This window comes from Erinaceus europaeus, chromosome 13, assembly GCF_950295315.1.
Source record: "Erinaceus europaeus chromosome 13, mEriEur2.1, whole genome shotgun sequence".
In the NCBI taxonomy this organism is placed as follows: domain Eukaryota; kingdom Metazoa; phylum Chordata; class Mammalia; order Eulipotyphla; family Erinaceidae; genus Erinaceus; species Erinaceus europaeus.
The window spans coordinates 33,058,221-33,078,379 of NC_080174.1; the positions used below are offsets into that span (position 1 = coordinate 33,058,221).

A 20,159-nucleotide genomic window follows, 5' to 3' on the forward strand; every position below is an offset into this window, starting at 1 on the left:
TTGTTGATGGTTGGCTATATTTTCTTAAGGGAGGGAGCAGAAGTGAAACTTGAGTGTACTTCATTTACAAATTTTTCTGTATCAGAGGCTAGGGAAAGGTACTTTAAATATGCTTTCTCTCACCATGATTTTATATCTATCAGACAATTCATGGGAGAGGAGTCAGAAGAGTCTTTTATTCTCAGGTCTTCCTTGTCACCACTGCTGTTTGTGGCAGAAAATTGTAGTATGCCCAGAACATGATAACATAATATTATTGTTAAAGATTTCTAATGTGCGTTCTCCTAATACCCAGGTTTGAGCCTGGCCTCCACCACATTGAAGGAAGCTTTGGTGCTGTGCTGTTTCACTGTGCCTTTGTCTTTAAAACAAACAAACAAAAAATTCCCAATATAAATTTCCAAGAAAAAGAACTTTTTGCCTACGATCGACAGATTTGTCAATTAGAAATAATTATAAATAGATGAAAATAAGGATGCCAGTGTACTTTGATTTTGACAAATATATTTCTCCTGTTTTCTAACTTCTGGACTTTTGCAGAGTTAGCAGTATCATGATAAAGGACAACTGGGTTGGATATGAGCTAATTAAGCAAAGATTTCTTGAAGTTAAAAACTTATACCTGTGTTAATACTTAGAATACATTTATTAATATTAAATGTACTAGTGGAAATTAGAATCTTGTTGACTTATATTCTCAAATGTCAAGAAATGATGCCTTTTTGTTTTATCTGTGTAAACTGGTCTTCCAGTTGACATTAATCTCGTGATAAATATGACTCATGCACCTGCAGGGGGAAAGCTTCACAGAAGGTTAAGCAGGGCTGCAGGTGTCTCTCTGTTTCTCTCCCTCTCTATCACCCCCTTCCCTCTCAATTCTGACGGTCTCTGCCCCATAAATAAAGATAATTAAATGAATTTTAAAAAAGAAAATGATAAATATGACTCATGTGAGAATGGTTTAAGTCACGTATTGCTTTGTATGGATACTAGCCATGGTAGTAATAAAATGTTCTTCTTTTAGGTCTGGATTTCCTGGAGCACAGCCTGTTTCCATGGACAAGCAAAATATTAAACTTTTGGAGCTGAAACCATACAAAGTAAGCTGGAAAGCAGATGGTACTCGGTAAGTTAGAGTTCTGGGAAAAAAAAAAGTCATACAAATAAACCCAATGCTTGAAAATATTTTTTTGTTGTAGAATATTTGTGTTCTCGAGAGTGTGCATATCTTACTTGACCAGCAAAATAAGTATGTTTCAAATATTATATAGTTCTGTTTTTACTGTTGTTAAATATTCTGTATAGTTGTCTCTTAGTCTACTATATTTTGGTTTTAAGGTTTTGTTACTGTGATGTAATTCTGTACCATTTTAATTTTGCAAGTTTTTCCTTAATATTATTGTACTTTTTGCTTTGATGCCCAACACCTGATTTTAGTGATTGTTAGTTGGGTACTTCTGAAATTAACAGATGTGTTGCCAATTTTAAACTTGTAATTTATCAACTGCTGTCTTTCTCATACTATATACTCTAGTATTTTGAATAGTTTCTTTTTTCTTAGTTCATACTTTTTGTACCTTTATATATTCTTGTGGTTGTTTTCCTCTAACAGCTTAACTTCAAATTTCATATTTCTGTGTTTAGAAATATTTATCACTTTAAGTTTTATCTTCCTCAGTGTCCTCTTGCTTTCTCTGTTTTGTGGCATTGGGCCTTTCACATGTACAGTTCCATTGCTTTGATCTACTTTTTTATTAAAATGGAAGAATAGAGCTAGAGGGAGACATCATAGCACCAGAATGTCTTTGGTTTCAGGTGGTGCTGGGGTGCAAGCCTGGGCTGTATTTATGGCACTGTGTGTGCCCCACCCAGAGAGCTATCTTTCTGACCTATCAGTTCTTATTCTGATTGATATTTTACTAGCAGTCTTGCCAAACCCTCTTATCAGTGTAAGTTCTCTTAGTATGCCTGTGGATTGTTTTGAATTTGCTATGTAGACACTATACTCTAGAGAAAGAATTTGCTTTGAGAGAAACTAGAGCATCTCTCTGTCACGAGCTGTTCTGGGAATAGAACTTAGGAAATCAAGAATGGCAGCTTAGTAACCTCCCTGGTCCCTGAAAATATTTTTCTATTTTTACTCCGTCTTAAAATTAGTATTTGAATATGTTATGGTATTAGAATTTCTAGGTGATTGAGTATTGAATATTTTTGTTCTGTTTCTAACTTTAATGGGATTGACTCAGTTTTTAGTATGTATGACATTTGCTTGGGTTTTACTATTTAGTTTTTTTTTAAATTTTTTTAAGAAAGGAGACATTAACAAAAACAAAACCGTAGGATAGAAGGGGTATAACTCCACACAATTCCCACCACCCGATCTCCATATCCCATCCCCTCCCCAGTAGCTTTGCCATTCTCTGTCCCTCTGGGAGTATAGACCCAGGGTCGTTGTAGGTTGCAGAAGGTGGGAGGTCTGGCTTCTGTAATTGCTTCCCCGATGAACATGGGCATTGACTGGTCAAGCCATACTCCCAGTCTGCCTCTCTCTTTCCCTAGTAGGGTGGGTCTCTGGCGTGCTCTAGGACGCATTGGTGGGGTCGTCAGTCCAGGGAAGTCTGGTTGGCATCATGATGGCATATGGAACCTGGTGGCTGAAAAGAGAGTTAGCTTACAAAGCCAAACAAATAGTTTAACAATCATGGATCTAAAGGCTGGAATAGTGCAGATGAAGTGTTGGGGGCTACTCACTGTATACTCTTGTGTACTTCTGCTTTCAGGTATATATTTTTCCCTGGTTTATGGACATGTGTAAACATATGTTCTATCTCAGGGGACCTGGTCTATTTATCTTTTGGGGAGTGGACTACCTGGGATGGAATTAGAGAATACTGTGAAAGGAAAGGTCTCACCCAAGTGATGAAGCTGACAGGTTGTCATTCCACACCTGAAGTCTCTGGACATAGTCTGAAGTAAAGCATTCTGGAGTGGCACTCGTTGCGCAGATGCAATATTCTTTGATATGAATTGAGAGAAGCATGCAGGAAAGTGGGCCCTACCCTAAGATTCCAGGACTAGGGGAAATATAGGCTCTATAGTGGAAATGTGAGGTTCCTGCTATCTTAGGGTTCAAGAAGACAATGGATAGTTATTGTTATCATCATATTATTTGGTAATTGGTTTAATTTAAAAAAGTCCCTTTGTTAGGGTTTGGGGTATAATACCCAGCATCTTGTATATAGCTGTGCCACCAGTTGCTTCTCTGTACCTGGTCTAGACTTTTGAGAGAGTCAGCATATCAAAGACTCAGCCTATGTATTAAAAAGACTCAGTCTGTGTTTTTTTTTTTTTTTTGGGGGGGGGAAGTACGTTGGATCCAGTCTGTGTTTAAAAAAGTTCTAGACATATGATCAATTTTCCCCTCTCAGATTAATTAAATAGTGGTTTATATGACTACACCATTCCCACCACTAAAAGATTGTGCCCCCCCCCCCCCCCCCCCACACACACACGCACTGCCCTGGGAAGCCGAATGTCCACCCTCTCCCTCACCACAGGGTTTTTACTTTGGTGCCGGACTCTCCATTTAATCAAATCCTGCTTTTAGTTTTCCTTTCTTTTCTTCTTTCTCAACTTTTATTGATGAGTGGGATCATCCCATAGTCTTATCTTTCTGACTTAGCTCACTTAACATAATTCCTTCTAGCTCTGTCCAAGATAGGTCAGATAAGGTGGGTTCATTGTTCTTGATAGCTGCATAGTATTCCATTGTATATATATATACCACAGCCTTCTTAGCCACTCATCTGTTGTTGGGCATCTGGGTTCCTTCCAGATTTTAGCTATTATGAATTGTGCTGCTATGAACATAGGTGTACACATACCTTTTTGATTGGGCATTATGGAATCCTTGGGGTATATCCCCAGGAGAGGAATTACTGGGTCATATGGAAGGTCTATGTCTAGCCTTGTGAGAGTTCTCCAGACTGCTCTCCAGAGAGGCTGGACTAATTTATATTACCATCAGCAGTGCAGAGGTTCCTCTGTTCCCACAGCCTCTCCAACATTTGTTGCTGCTGTCCTTTTTGATGTATGCCATTCTACAGGAGTAAGGTGGTATCTCAATGTTATCTTTACTTGCATTTCTCTGACAATCAGCGACCTGGAGCAGTTTTTCATATGTTTGTTAGCCTTTTGGATCTCCTCTGAAGTGAATGTCTTGTTCATATCCTCTGCCAATTTATGGATGGGGTCATTTACTTTTTTGGTGCTAAGTTTGCTGAGCTCTTTGTATATTTTGGTGATTAGTCTCTTTTCTGATGTTTGGCATGTGAAGATCTTCTCCCATTCTGTGAGGGGTCTCTTTGTGTGATAGTTTTTTTGGCTGTGCAGAAGCTTTTCAATTTGATGTAGTCCCATTGGTTTGTTTCCGTTTTACTCTTCCTTGCAATTGGGTTTGTTTCATCAAGATGCCCTTGAGGTTTAGGTGGGAAAGTGTTCCACCAATGTTTTCTTTTAAGTATTTGATAGTTTCTAGTCTAACATCCAGGTCTTTGATCCATTTGGAGTTGATTTTTGTTTCTGGCGAGATTAGGTGGTTCAGTTTCATTCTTCTGCATGTTACAACCCAGTTTTCCCAGCACCATTTATTGAAGAGAGCCTCCTTCTTCCACTTAATACTTTGGGCCCCCTTATCAAAGATTAGATGTCCATAGGTGTGGGGATTTATTTCTGGGCTTTCAATTCTGTTCCACTGGTCTGTGTGCCTATTTTTGTTTCAGTACCAGCGTGTTTTGATGATGATGGCCTTATAATATAGTTTGAGATCTGAGCGTGTGATGCTTCCATTTCTGTTTCTTTTCCTCAAGATGGTTTTGTCAATTCTAGGTGTTTTCTGGTTCCAGATAAATGATTGTAGTTTTTGTTCTATTCTCTTAAAGAAGCTTGGTGGAACTTTGATGGGTATTGCATTAAATTTGTATATGGCTCTGGGGAGAATATTCATTTTGATGATATTTATTTTTCCAATCCATGAGCATGGGATGTCTTTCCATTTCTTGGTATCAGTTTCTATTTCCTTGAATAGTGACTCATAGTTTTCAGTATACAGGTCTTTCACTTTTCACTGTTTTATTATTTATTTTTCCCTTTTGTTGCCCTTTTTTTATTGTTGTAGTTGTTATTGTTGTTGATGCCATCGTTGTTTGATAGCACAGACAGAAATAGAGAGAGGAGGGGAAGACAGGGGGAGAGAAAGATAGACACTTGCAGACCTACTTCACTGCTTGCGAAGCAACCCCCCTGCAGGTGGGAGCTGGGGGCTCAAACTGGCATCCTTACACCGGTCCTTGTGCTTTGTTCCATGTGTGCTACTACCGACACTCTACTATTCTTATCTAAGAAAAATTATAATTATTAGTTTTTTTGTTACCAGTGCATTGCTCAGCTCTGGCTTATGGTGGTGTGGGGGATTGAACCTGAGACTTTCAAGCCACAGGCATGAGAGTCTTTATGCATAACTGTTAATGCTACCTGCTCCATATCTATTATTTCCTATTTTAATGTGTATGCACTGCAGTGATTTATTACCATTTTTTTGTATCATTGAACTTTATAAGAAGTTAATTTGTTATCAGAGAGAGAAGAAGACCCACCCACCCACTCAGAGTAGCTTTTGTGGTATACTACTGAGCTTCTTCTCAGACTACAAATGTATTTTATTTTAATTTATCAAGATAGCATATGAATTTTTCCCTTTACTCTGTTAATTCTCTCGATGAAGTAATCTGATAAATTTTTTGAAGTTAAACTACCTTCCTCCCAATGTGATTTTGAATCCAACTTGATGGTAGTTTTTTTCACCATTTATATTTTCAAGTAAGATCAGTCTGAATTTTTTTGTACTAGTATGGCTTTAGTTTGAAGATTGTAAACTGCTTTCTGTTTTGTTTTGCTTTGCTTTCTTGTTGCTATCGTCACTGGGGCTTCCTGCTCTGGGCCAGTTTTTTCAGATAGAGGCAGTGATGGGGTGGACAGAGAGGTAAAATGAGACACCACAGCACCAAAGTTTTCCCCCAGTGCCTTGGTACTCCCATGTGGTAAGGGGCTCTTGAGTTGCATGCCTGGCAAAGCAGGTGCCCTTCTGGTGAGCTACCTCACTGGTCCCTATGGTTTCTGAAAAATGCGTTGGAGTTCTTTCTCTACATTTCGAAAATATTTATACATGATGGGGGAAAAAAATTGCTACTCTGAAAAAGTTGTACAAGAATTAAATTAGGTGGTTAATTTAAAGCAATTAGTGTACTATTAGTAGGTACTTACTCTTTTTTTCTCTTTGCTTTCAAGAATGGATTTACTTCCGACTTCAATTAAAGATATACAATAAGTAATTGAGTAATTTACTGAATGATGAAGTGAATTTCTATAGTGGGGACTATTAAAGAGTACAACATTAAACCAACAATGTAAACAAACTGATCTATCCAGGGAGTTACATACAGCTTGGTCCATATGAGAATTCCAAAGGATAAATCCTTTCTTTTTTGGTGCAAATGCAATTATAAATTTCTAGAAGTGACAGAAGGAAACTGCAGAGATAATTGGAATTAAACTGCCTTTTAGTTGTGAGATATTCCTTCCCCATAGTTTTTTGTACAATATTCTGAGAAGATATAATTAAAAATTTTAGGTGGGGTTGGGTGATGGTGCACCTGCTTGAGTGCACATGTTACAATGTGCAAGGACCTGGGGTCAAGCCCCCACTTGTAGGAGGAAAGCTTCACAGGTGATAAAACAGGTCTGCAAGTGTCTCTCTGTCTATATCTTCCTTCTTGACATCTGTTTGTCTCTACCAAATAAATAAAGATAATAGAAATTAAAAAATGGTTTGAAATTTTTAGAATAGAGTTTCTATATAGTTAAAAGTGATCGGTTTTCAAAATTTATTCATTCAACATTAATTTTACATTCAAGCAAAAGTGAAGATTTAGTACTGTGTAAAATTTTTAGAATTATTATCACAGTTCATCTCTTTTTCAATCTAGAAATTAGTCGTAGTAATTTAATTTCAACTGTTCCTAAATTACTATCTTGATAAAACCTAATCATTTTGTAACTAGTCTTGAAATATAAATAGTAAAGTAAAACAGAAACAGATCCAGACATGGGATATGTTTGAAACAGGAAGCATGCAAGACTGTTGGAATAATTTGTAATAAACAGTCAAGTGCATTACAAAGGAATTGATAATCTTTATGATAGTATGCTGCATGAGAAGTGCAGTATTTTTCTTTTTAGCTATTGTATCTGCAGAGTGCCTAGAATAGTACCTGCACATGTAATGAATATTTATTGAATGAATCAGTGAAAAGCTGCTCAGTGTTTTCACATGAAATATTTGGAAGCACTTATGGTGATTATGAAATTTTTTTGAGATTTAATAAAAATACTACAAACATAACTTTTAGTCACACTTAATTTCCAGAAAAAAGGGAAGATATTTAGCAAAAAAGAAAAAGAAAAAAAAGGGATAGCGCAAGGAAAATTAAATACTAGGGCTGAATTTAAGACTTAGTGAACTTAAGAACTTCTGTTTGGATTTATATAAAGGTAGAGGAGAACTTTTACCCTCATAGAATAGTAAACGTTTTAAATGGAAGTATTTGAACGCAATTAGTTCATCAGAAGATAGGTACTGACTTATACATATGTGTACCTGTCTTCTCAGACAGGGAAACACACATATTCATAGCTTACCTTTTTTTTTTTTTTTTTAAATACTGTGAGGTTGGGGGCCAGGGGATTAACCCAGGACCATAAGTATTTGTGATACTGCTGAAGTACCAGTATTCTATATTTTCATGAGAGATAAAGAGACAGAGACCAAAGCATTGCTCAAATATCCATGAAGTTCCTCTGGTTCTACCCATGGTGCTCTTGGGTTAGGGATCTAACCCACGACTTGAGGCATGGCAAGGAATGTACTCTCCTAGCTGTGTCACCCACCATTCCCTTTATTATTAAAAAGATTTTTTAACTATGATTTACGAGACTAATATTATCGGGATATGGTTCCACACCACACCCACCACTGAAATTCTATGCCCCACCCCCACAAAACAACAAAAGAGAAAATTTGTCTACTTCCCCCCGTACCATGTGTTTCAATTTTTTCTTGTTTTATTTTTATAGCTGAATAATATTCCATTTTATATAAACCGTATCTTTTAAAATCTTTATTTATTATTAGAGACAGAAATAGAAATTGAGAGGGAATGGGAAGATAGAGAGTGAAAGAGACAGACACTCACAGCCTTGCTTCACCACTTGTGAGGCTTTACCCTTGCAGTTGGGGACCAGGGCCTTGAACCTAGGTCCTTGTGCAGTGTAGTGTGTGCACTTAACCAGGTGCACCACCGCCTGTCCCCCCAAGTTTCTATATTCTACAAGTGAGTGAAACCAACTGAGTTGAAGTGTAATCATTTCCGGTTCCTTTCATTTTGCCCCAAATGACACGTTTTAAACAGCTGTATAGTATTTTATTGTATAAATACTCCACTTTTTTAAATTTATTTTTTTATTAAAAAGGAGACATTGACTAAATCATAGAGTAAGAGGGGTACAACTTCACACAATTCCCACCACCAGAACTCTGTATCCCATCCCTCCCCTGATAGCTTTCCTATTCTTTAACCCTCTGGGAGTATAGACCCAAGGTCACTGTGGGATGCAGAAGGTGGAAGTTCTGGCTTCTGTACTTGCTTCCCTGCTGAATATGGGCATTGACAGGTTGATCCATATTCTCAGTCTGTCTTTCTCTTTCCCTAGTGGGGAAGGGCTCTGAGGAAGCGGAGCTCCAAGACACATTGGTGGGGTTGTCTGTCCAGGGAAGTCTGATCGGCATCATGCTAGCATCTGAAACCCTATCCAGAGAATCCCCAGTCACAAGCTGTTGTTTGTTGGAGCTCAAGCCTGCTGCTGCTTGCAAGTCACCATCTTGGCTACAGCTTCTTCTTCTTCTTCTTCTCTTTCTTCTCTTTCTTCTTCTTCTTCTTCTTCTTCTTCTTCTTCTTCTTCTTCTTCTTCTTCTTCTTCTTCTTCTTCTTCTTCTTCTTCTTCTTCTTCTTCTTCTTCTTCTTCTTCTTCTTCTTCTTCTTCTTCTTCTTCTTCTTCTTCTTCTTCTTCTTCTTCTTCTTCTCCTTCTTCTCCTTCTTCTCCTTCTTCTCCTTCTTCTCCTTCTTCTCCTTCTTCTCCTTCTTCTCTCTTCTTCTTCTTCTTCTTCTTCTTCTTCTTCTTCTTCTTCTTCTTCTTCTTCTTCTTCTTCTTCTTCTTCTTCTTCTTCTTCTTCTTCTTCCTTTTTAAGTCACTCATCTGTTGTTGAACATCGGTAATTCCAAGTTCTGGCAGTTACAGACTGTGTTCCCATAAACACAGGTATGCATCTCTCTCTCTCTCTCTCTCTCTCTCTCTCTTTCTCCTTTGGGTGAATCCCCAGGGTAGGTCCATTGCTAGTATGCTGGGAAATCCGCAGGCTGTTTTCCATAAAAGTAGGATAGTGATTGAAATTTTACTGCACCTTTCATTTAGTAGGTGAGTCAGTATCTTTGCAGGAATAAAATTGTTTCGCTACATTAGATTTTTAATGACCTTTGATTTTAGACAATCCTTAAAGATGCTGTGCGACTGTAGGAAGACAAGGACAGTTTCTGTACTCAAGTAGCTCTAGATATAGTAAGAGATGCAGTAAAACTTAAGTGTGGTCTGGGCTGGAGAGCTAGCATGGTGGTTATATAAGACTTCCATGCCTGAGGCTCTGAAGACTCAGATTCAGTCCCTAGTACTAACATAAACCAAAACTGAGCAGTGTATTGGTAAACTATATATAGTCTAGACAGAATAAATAAGAACTAAATTACTCCTATGGAATACTAGTTGATAATTTCTATGACTGTTCATTTGGCTTTAGGGGAATAATTGTGGATATCCTAGACTAATTTTAGGGTTTATTATAGTGCAATAAATAAAAGAGGAAAAACACTTCTGTTATTTAGTATTGATAAGTGCTATAGACCAGGCCAGAGAGCGTTTGTCCCATCCCCATCTCAGTTAAGGAGCTGTCTGTTCTCAAGACTTATTTTTACATAATTCCATGATAACGTAAGAACTAGTTGCTCACTGTAGATCATTATATTTGATTGTAGGAATGGAAAATCCTAGGTTAGGTTATATATATTATATGTGTGTGTGTTTTCTTTTTTCAAATCACCTAGTGTGGAAGTGTTGGTTTATGACATATTACATATATTCCTAGGATAGGTGTCAGCTCACTCACCCTCCACAAATTGTCACCTCTTTGTACAGGTGGACATTGGATTCCCAAGCCTGCACTCCTTTCCCCCAATTGCTTTTGTTAACCTCTGTTGGGCTTACCTTTGTTTCCATTGCTTTGCCTTTTTAAAAAATATATATTTTTAATTATCTTTATTTGTTGGATAGAGACAACCAGAAATTGAGACAGATTGTGAGGGTGGGGTTGCGGGACCTGCAACCCTGCTGCAAATCTTTCCCTCTGTTGGTGGGGGCTGGGTACTCTAACCGGGATCCTTGGGCATTTTAAGATGTATGCTCAACCAGGTGCACCACCACCCAGCCCCTGTTTTGCTTGTTTATCCCCTATGCATGAGATATTTCTGTATATTCACTTTAAGCTCTTTTAGTGTTTCTTGTAGGTCAGCAGTGGAAACTTCTTAGGTGGTGTGGTGCTCAGCAGAGACCTTTGATGTAAGCATCTTTCTGTTTTTGCCGCCTAGATACTGGGCTTTTCTTTTCTTTTTTTCTTTTGTTGTTAGTTTATCTGAGTGCCAAGGTCACTGCTGTGCTGATTTTTTCATGTTCAAGTTATTTTGTTGTGGTGGTGGTAGTGGTAAGAGAGAAAACAACCTACTAATCCATTACCATCTTGAATGGAAGTTTCTTACACTATGACCCCCTCCCAACACACACTCTGTGTTTTAAGAGTACAGGTTCACTTTTATTCAATTGTGTATTAACCACACATTGTTCACAAGCAAAGGTTACAGTAATCCTTTGGCTGCTACCTTCGACACCACCTGAGATACTACCAGAATGAATAAGTAAGTTTCTCCTTCCTTTCTTAATTTATCTATTACTTTATTTTGTCCTCATGCATGTACAGTTTCACTACTCAAAGCATCCTTTTATTCAGAGTGACAGAGACAGGGAAGGAGACACATCATAGCAACAGAGAATTCCTCAGTGTTAGGTCACCTCCCCTGTGCTGATGTTCAAACTTGGGGTACAATGCAGTTACCCTACCTGGGAAGCTAGCTCCTTCAACCCCCTCTTTCTCCTTCTCCTTCTCCTTCTCCTTCTCCTTCTCCTTCTCCTTCTCCTTCTCCTTCTCCTTCTCCTTCTCCTTCTCCTTCTCCTTCTCCTTCTCCTTCTCCTTCTCCTCCTCCTCCTCCTCCTCCTCCTCCTCCTCCTCCTCCTCCTTCTTTCCCTTCCCCTCCCCCCCTCCTCCTCCTCCTTTCCCTTCCCCTCCCCCTCCTCCTCCTCCTCCTGCATCTTCTCCTTCTCCTCTTACTCCTCCTCCTCCTCCTCTTGCTCCTCCTCCTTCTGCTTCTCCTCATCCTTCTCTTCCTTCTCCTTCACCTTTTTTTTTTTTTTTTTTTCCCCTTTTCTAGTTTTCTTTTAGGGGAAATTCACTTGCTTCTCAAACTAAGCAAGCTAAGTGAATAAATACTAATGCAAGGATAAAATGGATAGATTCCAGTGCCATCTAATGTGTTCAGAGCTCAAAGTCATGACACTCCTGCCATTAAAACAACATTCCTTTTGTTGGATTGAGTTTCTTTTTTACTCCACTGATTTCTTTTACCCTGTGATCAAATTTTTTCTAATTTATTTATTTATTATTATTTTTATTTATTGGATAGAGACAGCCAGAAATCAAGTGGAAGGGGGGGGTGATAGAAAGGGAGAGAGACAGAGAGACATCTGCAGCCCTGCTTCACCACTCGTAAAGCTTTCCTCCTGCAGGTGGGGACTGGAGGCTCGAACCTGGGTCCTTGTGAATTGTAATACATGCGCTCAATCACGTGTGCCACCAACCGCCCCGTGATCAAATTTTTTAAGATTATAGTTCCCTTCCCCTCCCCTCCCCTACACCCCCCAAGAGTTTTCTTTATTAGAGTCTTCTCTGATATCTAGGATCTGCTTGAAGTCATTTCCCCAGTTTTCATCTTGCTTAGATCCATTTTTGGATTCCATATTTTTCTGGCTCCCTCTCTTCCCACTTCCTGCTCTCCTCCTTCCTCCCATTCCTCCATTACTTCATAACCATCTCACTTTCTCTTTCTAATTGTACCAGGGATTGCTTTTTAAGTCAATTACCAAAAAATTATGTGGTGGTAACCCATATTGTTTGCTCAGGTGTCTGAGAGTGCTACTGGTCTGGCATAGTACTTAATAGTTTGCTTATAAAATTTTAGATTAAGAAGATTTCCTTTAGAATGTTAACAACCTTACTCTGATATCTTAACCTATGCTTATTAATAAAAGGTCTGATATTATTCTGATTTTAGTTTCTTTTAAGTAGTCTGTCTTTGCCTCTGATATTAGAAACTTAAAAGTTTCCCAGTGAATATCTATGTGACCTTTCTCAACTCTACATCATAAACTGCTGTGTACTAAGAACCAGATTCTTCTTCAGGGCAACTTTATTTTCTCTTCCTTTTTCTCTTTTATGTTGCTTTTTATATTTCCCCTTTCTAGAAGTATATTCTTCTTGTCCCCATAGTCTTTTAACTTTTTAGGGTGTTTTCTCACCTACATTTTCCTCCCTCCCTTCCTCCCTCCCTGAAGCAGAGAGAGGCAGTGAAAGAGACCACAGCATCAGAGCTCCTTCAGTGTGGTGGGGCCAGCCTAAAACCTGGGTCATACACATGGCAGAGCAGCATGCTGAGGAAGCTATTTTGCTGTCCCATCACTGTCTCTATTTCTAATCAAATTACTTATTCCAGTAATTATGCTTTTAACTTAATTATGGTTTTAACTTTTAACATGTATTTTTATTCTCTGATTATACCTTATCAGGGCAAAGTGTATGCTTGATTTATGGATGTATTCTTGAATCTCGTAGAGAAATACTAATTAGAGGGTATATGAAGTCATGTTCTTAATTCATCTTCATGGTTCTAAGTTTTCTTAAATTATTGGTGATCCTTGGCTGTCTGCTTGTATTGAAAAATCAGGCTGAAAAACTGCTTAGGTCCTCTGTGAGTGTGTTCTGACTTTGTCATTGTATGATCTTCATGTACTGTTCAGTGGTGGTGCTGAAGTACCTGTCCAGCCTCCAGCAAGTGAGAGCTTTGGTTTGTGGTGTCTTTGCCCATGTTGCTTACCTCTTCCTCCAGGATTTAGTTTAGTTTCTTTAGAGAAGAGCCCTTTGATACACTTTCTCGTTTCTTTTTAATCATTATCATTATTAGCTAAGAGAGAACCTGCATGTCCTTTATTTTGAGTTGTAGGAATTCTATAGTTTTTACATTTACTACATATGACTAGTCCCCTAACCCACCCCCCAGCAGTTTGTTTTCTTCTTTTTCTAGGGGAGAGAAGTATATCAGCCTTTCATGACAATCCCTGACACCACCATACGATCTGTTTAGAGTGGAACATAGGCTATTTTTCTTTTTCAGTCCATGTGTCTCTTCAGTTACTTTTGTAGATTATTATTATTACTGTTTTGCCTTCAGGGATATTTCTGGGGCTCAGTGCCTGCTCTATGAATCCAGTGTTCCTGGAGGCTATTTTTTTCCTTTTGTTGCCCTTGTTGTTTATCATTGTTGTAGTTGTTATTGCTTTCATTGTTGGATAGGACAGAGAGAAATTGAGAGAGGAGGGGAAGACGGGGAGAGAAAAAGATAAACACCTACAGACCTGTTTTACTGCCCCCCTGCAGGTGGGGAGCCTGGGGCTCAAACAGGGATCCTTATGCCAGTCCTTGCGCTTCATGCCATGTCCACTTAGGCATGTGCTACTGCCTGGCCCCTACTTGTGTAATTTTTTTCTGGATCATTTTTGGGCTTTTCCAAATCATCAACTTGTGAATGTTGCTACATCTTGGATTGCTGCTTCTTCTTTTTAAAAATTGATTTAATTATGATTGATAAGTCTGTTGGATAAGAGAGGTACAGTCTTACCAGAAGAGTTCTGCATTTCATCCCCTCCATTGGAAGCTTTTATATTCTTTATTTTCCAGAGTCTCATTTCGGGGGTTGAAGCTTCTCTGATAGAGGGGACTTATGGCAGCCTGTTTCCCAGAAGTTTCTGCTTTAGCAATTCAAAGGAAGCTAACAAGTCTTCATTCTATATCTGTGGAATTTAGGTGTTGTCAGATTAAATCCTCTTAGTGTTATGCCCTGGGTTCTATGTGGGTTCCAACAGATGTCTGAGGGTTTTGACCCTGTGCCATCTAGCTTCCTCCAGAGAAAGTGGTCTAAGAGAGCGTAAAAAATCAACTTTGAGAGATCTAAGACAGAAGTAGTCATAATCTGATCTCCAGTGACATAAATTCCATATCAGATTTGTTGGGATGTGAGATGCAAATTCTGCTTTATTAAGGAGGGAAAATTAAGTCCTACCACTTGAGAGAGAGCACACCCAAGAATGTATGTATCTGTATACATATTTTTGTTTTAAACAATTTGTTAATATCAGTTTAATATTTGTTTATAGACTAGAAGATTCCAAGGTTATTGTTCCATACATACATGTTAGTATGTTGTTATGTGTGTGTGTGTGTGTGTGTGTGTGTGTGTAACTTACCACACTCACTTTCATTCCTGTTCCTGCTACCCCTGCTGCAGGTTCATAGTCTGTGCAACACTTTGGTTACATTTTTTTCTGTTTGTTTGCTTTAGTTATCTATATTCTATATTTGAGTGAAATAATTTGGTAAGTGTTGATATGTTTTTAAATGTACCAGATGACTTTATTCTCAGAAGGAAAAGCATGGCAGCATTCTTAATGTTTTATTAATGTCTTTGGGAGAAGAATCATTATATCCCATTATATGAATGCGTCATCATTTATTTGAAAAATTCTGTGTGAAATTGTAAGTTTATATATTTTTTAGATTTCCCCCCCCCCCAAAGTATGTGAAAATGTTATTCTAGGTAGTTTTTTCATTTGCCTGAGTTGTGATTCTGCTGCTGTTCATTCTTCTCTTCCTCTGCTTCACAGGGTGGCAGCACATCTGTTATAGTGCATATATTACTATATGCAAGGACCTTTTAGTTTCTCTTTATGTCTATCAAAAAAAATGGTAGGGTAAAAGAAAAAGATGACCACCAGGAGCAGTGGTTTTGTATTGTAGGTATCAAGCCCCAGCGATAACCCTGGTGACAATTAAAAAAAAAAAATAGAAAGAAAAGGATAGCAGAGGACCTAGTGGGGATTGCATTGTTGTGTGGAAAACTGAGAAGTGTTATGTATGTACAAACTATTGTATTTACTGTTGACTGTAATTCTTTAATCCCCTACTAAAGAAATACAGAAAAGAAAGAAAATAATAATAACAATTTGCTTATTCCTCCACAGAGAGGATGAGAGAGAGGACCAGAATACTACTCAGTTTGGGTATAAGGTGAAGCTGGGGATTGAACCTATGGCTTCTGGGGCCTCCTGTATATGAGTTAGTGCTTTAATAGGCTGAACCATCTTCTAACCTTAATAATTCTTTTATATCATGCTTTACTGTTGTATTCTATATATTCCAGAATACATTTGTGAAAGTACATATATTTTAAATGTTAAAACTCCATTGAATTAAATATTTTTTGTATATTTATTTATTTATTCATTTGTTTATTGGATAGAGACAGCCAGAAATTGAGAAGTAAGGGGATGATATGGAGAGAGACACCTGCAGCATTACTTCACCACTCACAGAGTTTCCCCTGCAGGTGGGGACTTGGGGGTTCAAACCTGGGTCGTTGCACATTGTAAACTGTGTGCTCAACTGGGTGCACCATCACCCAGCCCCTGAATTAAGTATTTTTGTGGCATTTTATGCAATGGTATATTAAGGACCACAGGCTGAATCTAATATATTTTGATGATTTATTCATTAAGTAAAGGTTTCCTTCCAGTATTTATGATTTAATTCTGGCATTTTGTGACCACTAGATAGCAGCAGTGGACCAGCTTCAATTCAGTCTGCTTTTGGAAAATAGAATTTTAGTGATAGCCAGTGCATGTTATATTTGACAAGCCACAAGATACTAGTGGGATTATTAAGAGAGGAATGTGTGTGGGGGGCTTATTTAACACTGTTGAAAATGTAGCAGTTCTGTTAATGTTGACATACTCTTTTGTGCATTGCACTTGAATTGGGTTATTGGAAAAGCCATGATGTATTTTTTTTTGCACAGAAAAACATAGAAAAATAAATCCTGAGACTTGTTTGACAACCATGTATGTTGGTAGGTGACTGTTATTATGGAATGACTGTTGTAGTAACTGTTTTGCCATATTAAAATTCCTAAAAGAATAATGAATGTAAAGATTCTCTGTTACCCTATATGTACATTCTTCTCTCAATTATCATTCATTCATTCATTCATTTGTTCATCCCATTAATCCATCCATTTGTTCATCTTATTTTATTTATATTTGTTTATCATAATTTATTTTCAGCCTCAAAGGAAACACTACTGAACAAGAGTGATATTTATTGAATTTATATATATATATATATATATATATATATATAAAATCTATGTATATCTATATATAGATATATATCTTGTATATATAGATATATGTCTATATAGATATTGATATCTATATATCTATGTATATCTATATATATAAATTACAAGCATTTCAATTCATCTACTAGCCTTCAGTTGCAGTTTGAAACTTTATTGGCACTAAGGAAAAATGGTTTACTAATAAAAAACCCAAATACAAATATTGTGTAATGTTGAGGGAGAAAATTCACAAATATATCTCTCCTTTCAGGGGAATTTTTAATGAACTGGATCTTATTATTATTTTTTAAAAATTTTTATTGGGGGCTTAATGTCTTACATTCGACAGTAAATACAGTAGTTTGTACATGCGTAACGTTTCTCAGTTTTCCACATAACAATACAATCCACACTAGGTCCTCTGTCATCCTTTTTGGACCTGTATTCTCTGCCCCCACCCACCCCAGAGTCTTTTACTGTGGTGCAATACACCAATTCCAGTTCAGGTTCTACTTGTTTTCTCTTCTGATACTGCTTTTCAACTTTTGCCTGAGAGTGAGATCATCCCATATTCATCCTTCTGTTTCTGACTTATTTTACTTAACACGATTTCTTCAGGCTCCATCCAAGATGGGCTGAAAACAATGAAGTCATTTTTTTTTTTTTAAACACTCCAGAGGGTTAAAGAATAGGAAAACTATCAAGGGAGAGGATAGGATACGGAGTTCTGGTGGGAATTGTGTGGAGTTCTGGTGGGAATTGTGTCTCTTATCCTATGGTTTTGTCAGTGTTTACTTTTTTAAAAAAATTAAATCATTTATTTATTGGGTAGAGAAAGCCAGAAATCGAGGGGGGGGTAGAGAAGAGGAGAGACAGAGAGACACAACATTGCTTCACCACATGCTTTCCCCCTGCATATGGGGACCGAGGACTCGAACTTGGGTCCTTGTGTATTGTAACGTGCACTTAACCAGGTGTGCCACCACCCAGCCCCAGTGTTTTTTTTATTAAAAAAAAAAAGAAAGAAAAACAAAAGAAAAAATCCCAATGACTTCACTGTGTTCATCTTATTTTATGGGAGCAAACAAGTCTGGTATAAAGGCTTGATATGTTGGGACATAACACTTCTATTTTATTTAGTTAACTTTTCCTTTTAACTTAACGATATTGTTGGGGATTCATGCCTGAAGGATTATAGCATTTCCAGTGGACTCTTTTCTTTCTGACACATCTACTTACCTACCTACCTACCTTTCTTTCCCCTGCCTGGTTACTAGGTAAAAGACAGAGAGGGAGAGACAAACACAGATACTACAGCATTGCTTCGTCACATGTGAAACTTGTATGTTGTTCCTGTGTGATGATGATGGGGTGCTTAACCTCTGGCAGAAATATGGTAAAATATGTGCTATATTAGGTGAGCTATCTCCCAGTCTCCTACTCTTCTGTTTTGGATAATGAAATTGATGTTTAAAGAATATAAACGTTATTTAAATTTTACATAATAAAGGGAAAATAGGATTTTGGTATATGTGATTCAATTATGTTTTGAGAAAGACATTTCTATAACCATATGTTTTCCTTTTTAAAAATTATTTACTTTTACTTTTCTGAGGAGCTATATCCAGATTTGCATGCTTATATTGGAAATATTTTTCTTTAGAGGAATTGATATTTGTGAACTAGGTAAAGAGAAGACAAATGAGCAGGTCTAACAGCCCCATTTCAAAGTCATAAAATCAGATTTAAAGATTTTTTTTTTTTATTTAAGAAAGGATTAATTAACAAAACCATAGGGTAGGAGGGGTACAATTCCACACAATTCCCACCACCCAATCTCCATATCCCGCCCCCTCCCCTGATAGCTTTCCCATTCTCTATCCCTCTGGGACCATGGACCCAGGGTCATTGAGTGTTGCAGAAGGTAGAAGGTCTGGCTTCTGTAATTGCTTCCCCGCTGAACATGGGCATTGACAGGTCGATCCATAACTCCCAGTCTGTCTTTCTTTTTCCCTAGTGGAGCAGGGCTCTGGGGAAGTGGAGCTCCAGGACACATTGGTGGGGTCGTCTGCCTAGGGAAGTCTGGTTGGCTCCATGGTAGCATCTGGAACTTGGTGCTGAAAAAGAGTTAACATATAAAGCCATCTAAATTGTTGACTAATCATGAACCTAAAGGCTGGAATATTGCAGATGAATATTTGGGGTCTCCATTTTGGAAATAGCTAGTAGATCTATTTTAGGTATATTCCAAAGGGCCCCTTATCAAAATAAGGACAACAAGAGCTGAACAAGGGCAAGAGACTGGCATACTTTAACGATGACTCTTTAGTCACTATCAGGCCATCCCATCATCTGGGGCCCTAGTCGGGTAGTCCTGAGATTCCAACATAGACACGATGAGCCTAGACCTTGAATAGATCCCTCCATTATCACTGGTCATCTCCATCAGGAACAACGTAATGGTACTCTTTGGGGGCCCCCATAAGACCTTGCCCTCAGAGTGGACCAACAATGATAGAGAATGTTCCATCCTCCGAAGAGGGGTTGGATAACATACTCTGTCTACTGCCTGAGGATGATGAGTCCTGAAATTGGTGCAACTCAGAATGTTCCTGCTCACAACCACAGAATGCAAGTTCAGCCCTACAGGGATGTAGACATTATATAGGCTCCTATGCTGAATATGGGCCCCAGATCAAATCGATGGGGTTTACAGTCAATAATATTTACACACTTTTCCCATATTTGGGAGCTACTCTCTTCCCTGATCCAGATTTGTAGCCCTTTTTCCAGCCATGACATCATCTCCCCAGACAATAACTTGGGGCCACCTGCATATAAGAGGTCAGGCTCAGGCAAAAACTATTAAACAAAATTTAAGTGATTGCTATTCTGACTGTTCTGAGCCATCAAATAATACTTATTTTTTCTTTCTTTTTTCAAATATTTATTTATTTATTCCCTTTTGTTGCCCTTGTTGTTTTATTGTTGTAGTTGTTATTGATGTCGTTATTGTTGGATAGGACAGAGAGAAATAGAGAGAGGAGGGGAAGACAGAGGGAGAGAGAAAGATAGACACCTGCAGACGTACTTCACCACCTGTGAAGCGACTCCCCTGCAGGTGGGGAGCCGGGGGCTCGAACTGGGATCCTTAGGCCAGTCCTTGTGCTTTGCGCCATGTGCTCTTAGCCCGCTGAGCTACTGCCTGACTCCCAATATTTTAATGTGTGGTCAGTTTCAGTGCCAAGAAGGTTTTGAGAGGAAAATTTGTACCTTCTTAAACAGAAGAAACTCAAGACATGGTTCATGCCCTTAAAATGGGTCAAAGTCTAATTGTGATATTAAAATGGGAATATATGAGAAAAATATGAAATATAATTGCCT

At 38.1% G+C, this 20,159-nt stretch overlaps 1 protein-coding gene across 2 annotated transcripts in view; it reads left to right on the forward strand.

Annotated features, from left to right (window-relative positions):
- The window catches only part of RNGTT (RNA guanylyltransferase and 5'-phosphatase), a 301,664-nt gene that overhangs the window by 61,173 nt on the left and 220,332 nt on the right, over window positions 1-20,159 (forward strand). For both annotated transcript variants that reach the window (XM_060205495.1, XM_007533539.3), the window contains exon 8: window positions 1,025-1,126. In XM_060205495.1, the coding sequence (XP_060061478.1) occupies window positions 1,025-1,126 (102 nt within the window). The remainder of the gene's footprint in view (window positions 1-1,024; window positions 1,127-20,159) is intronic.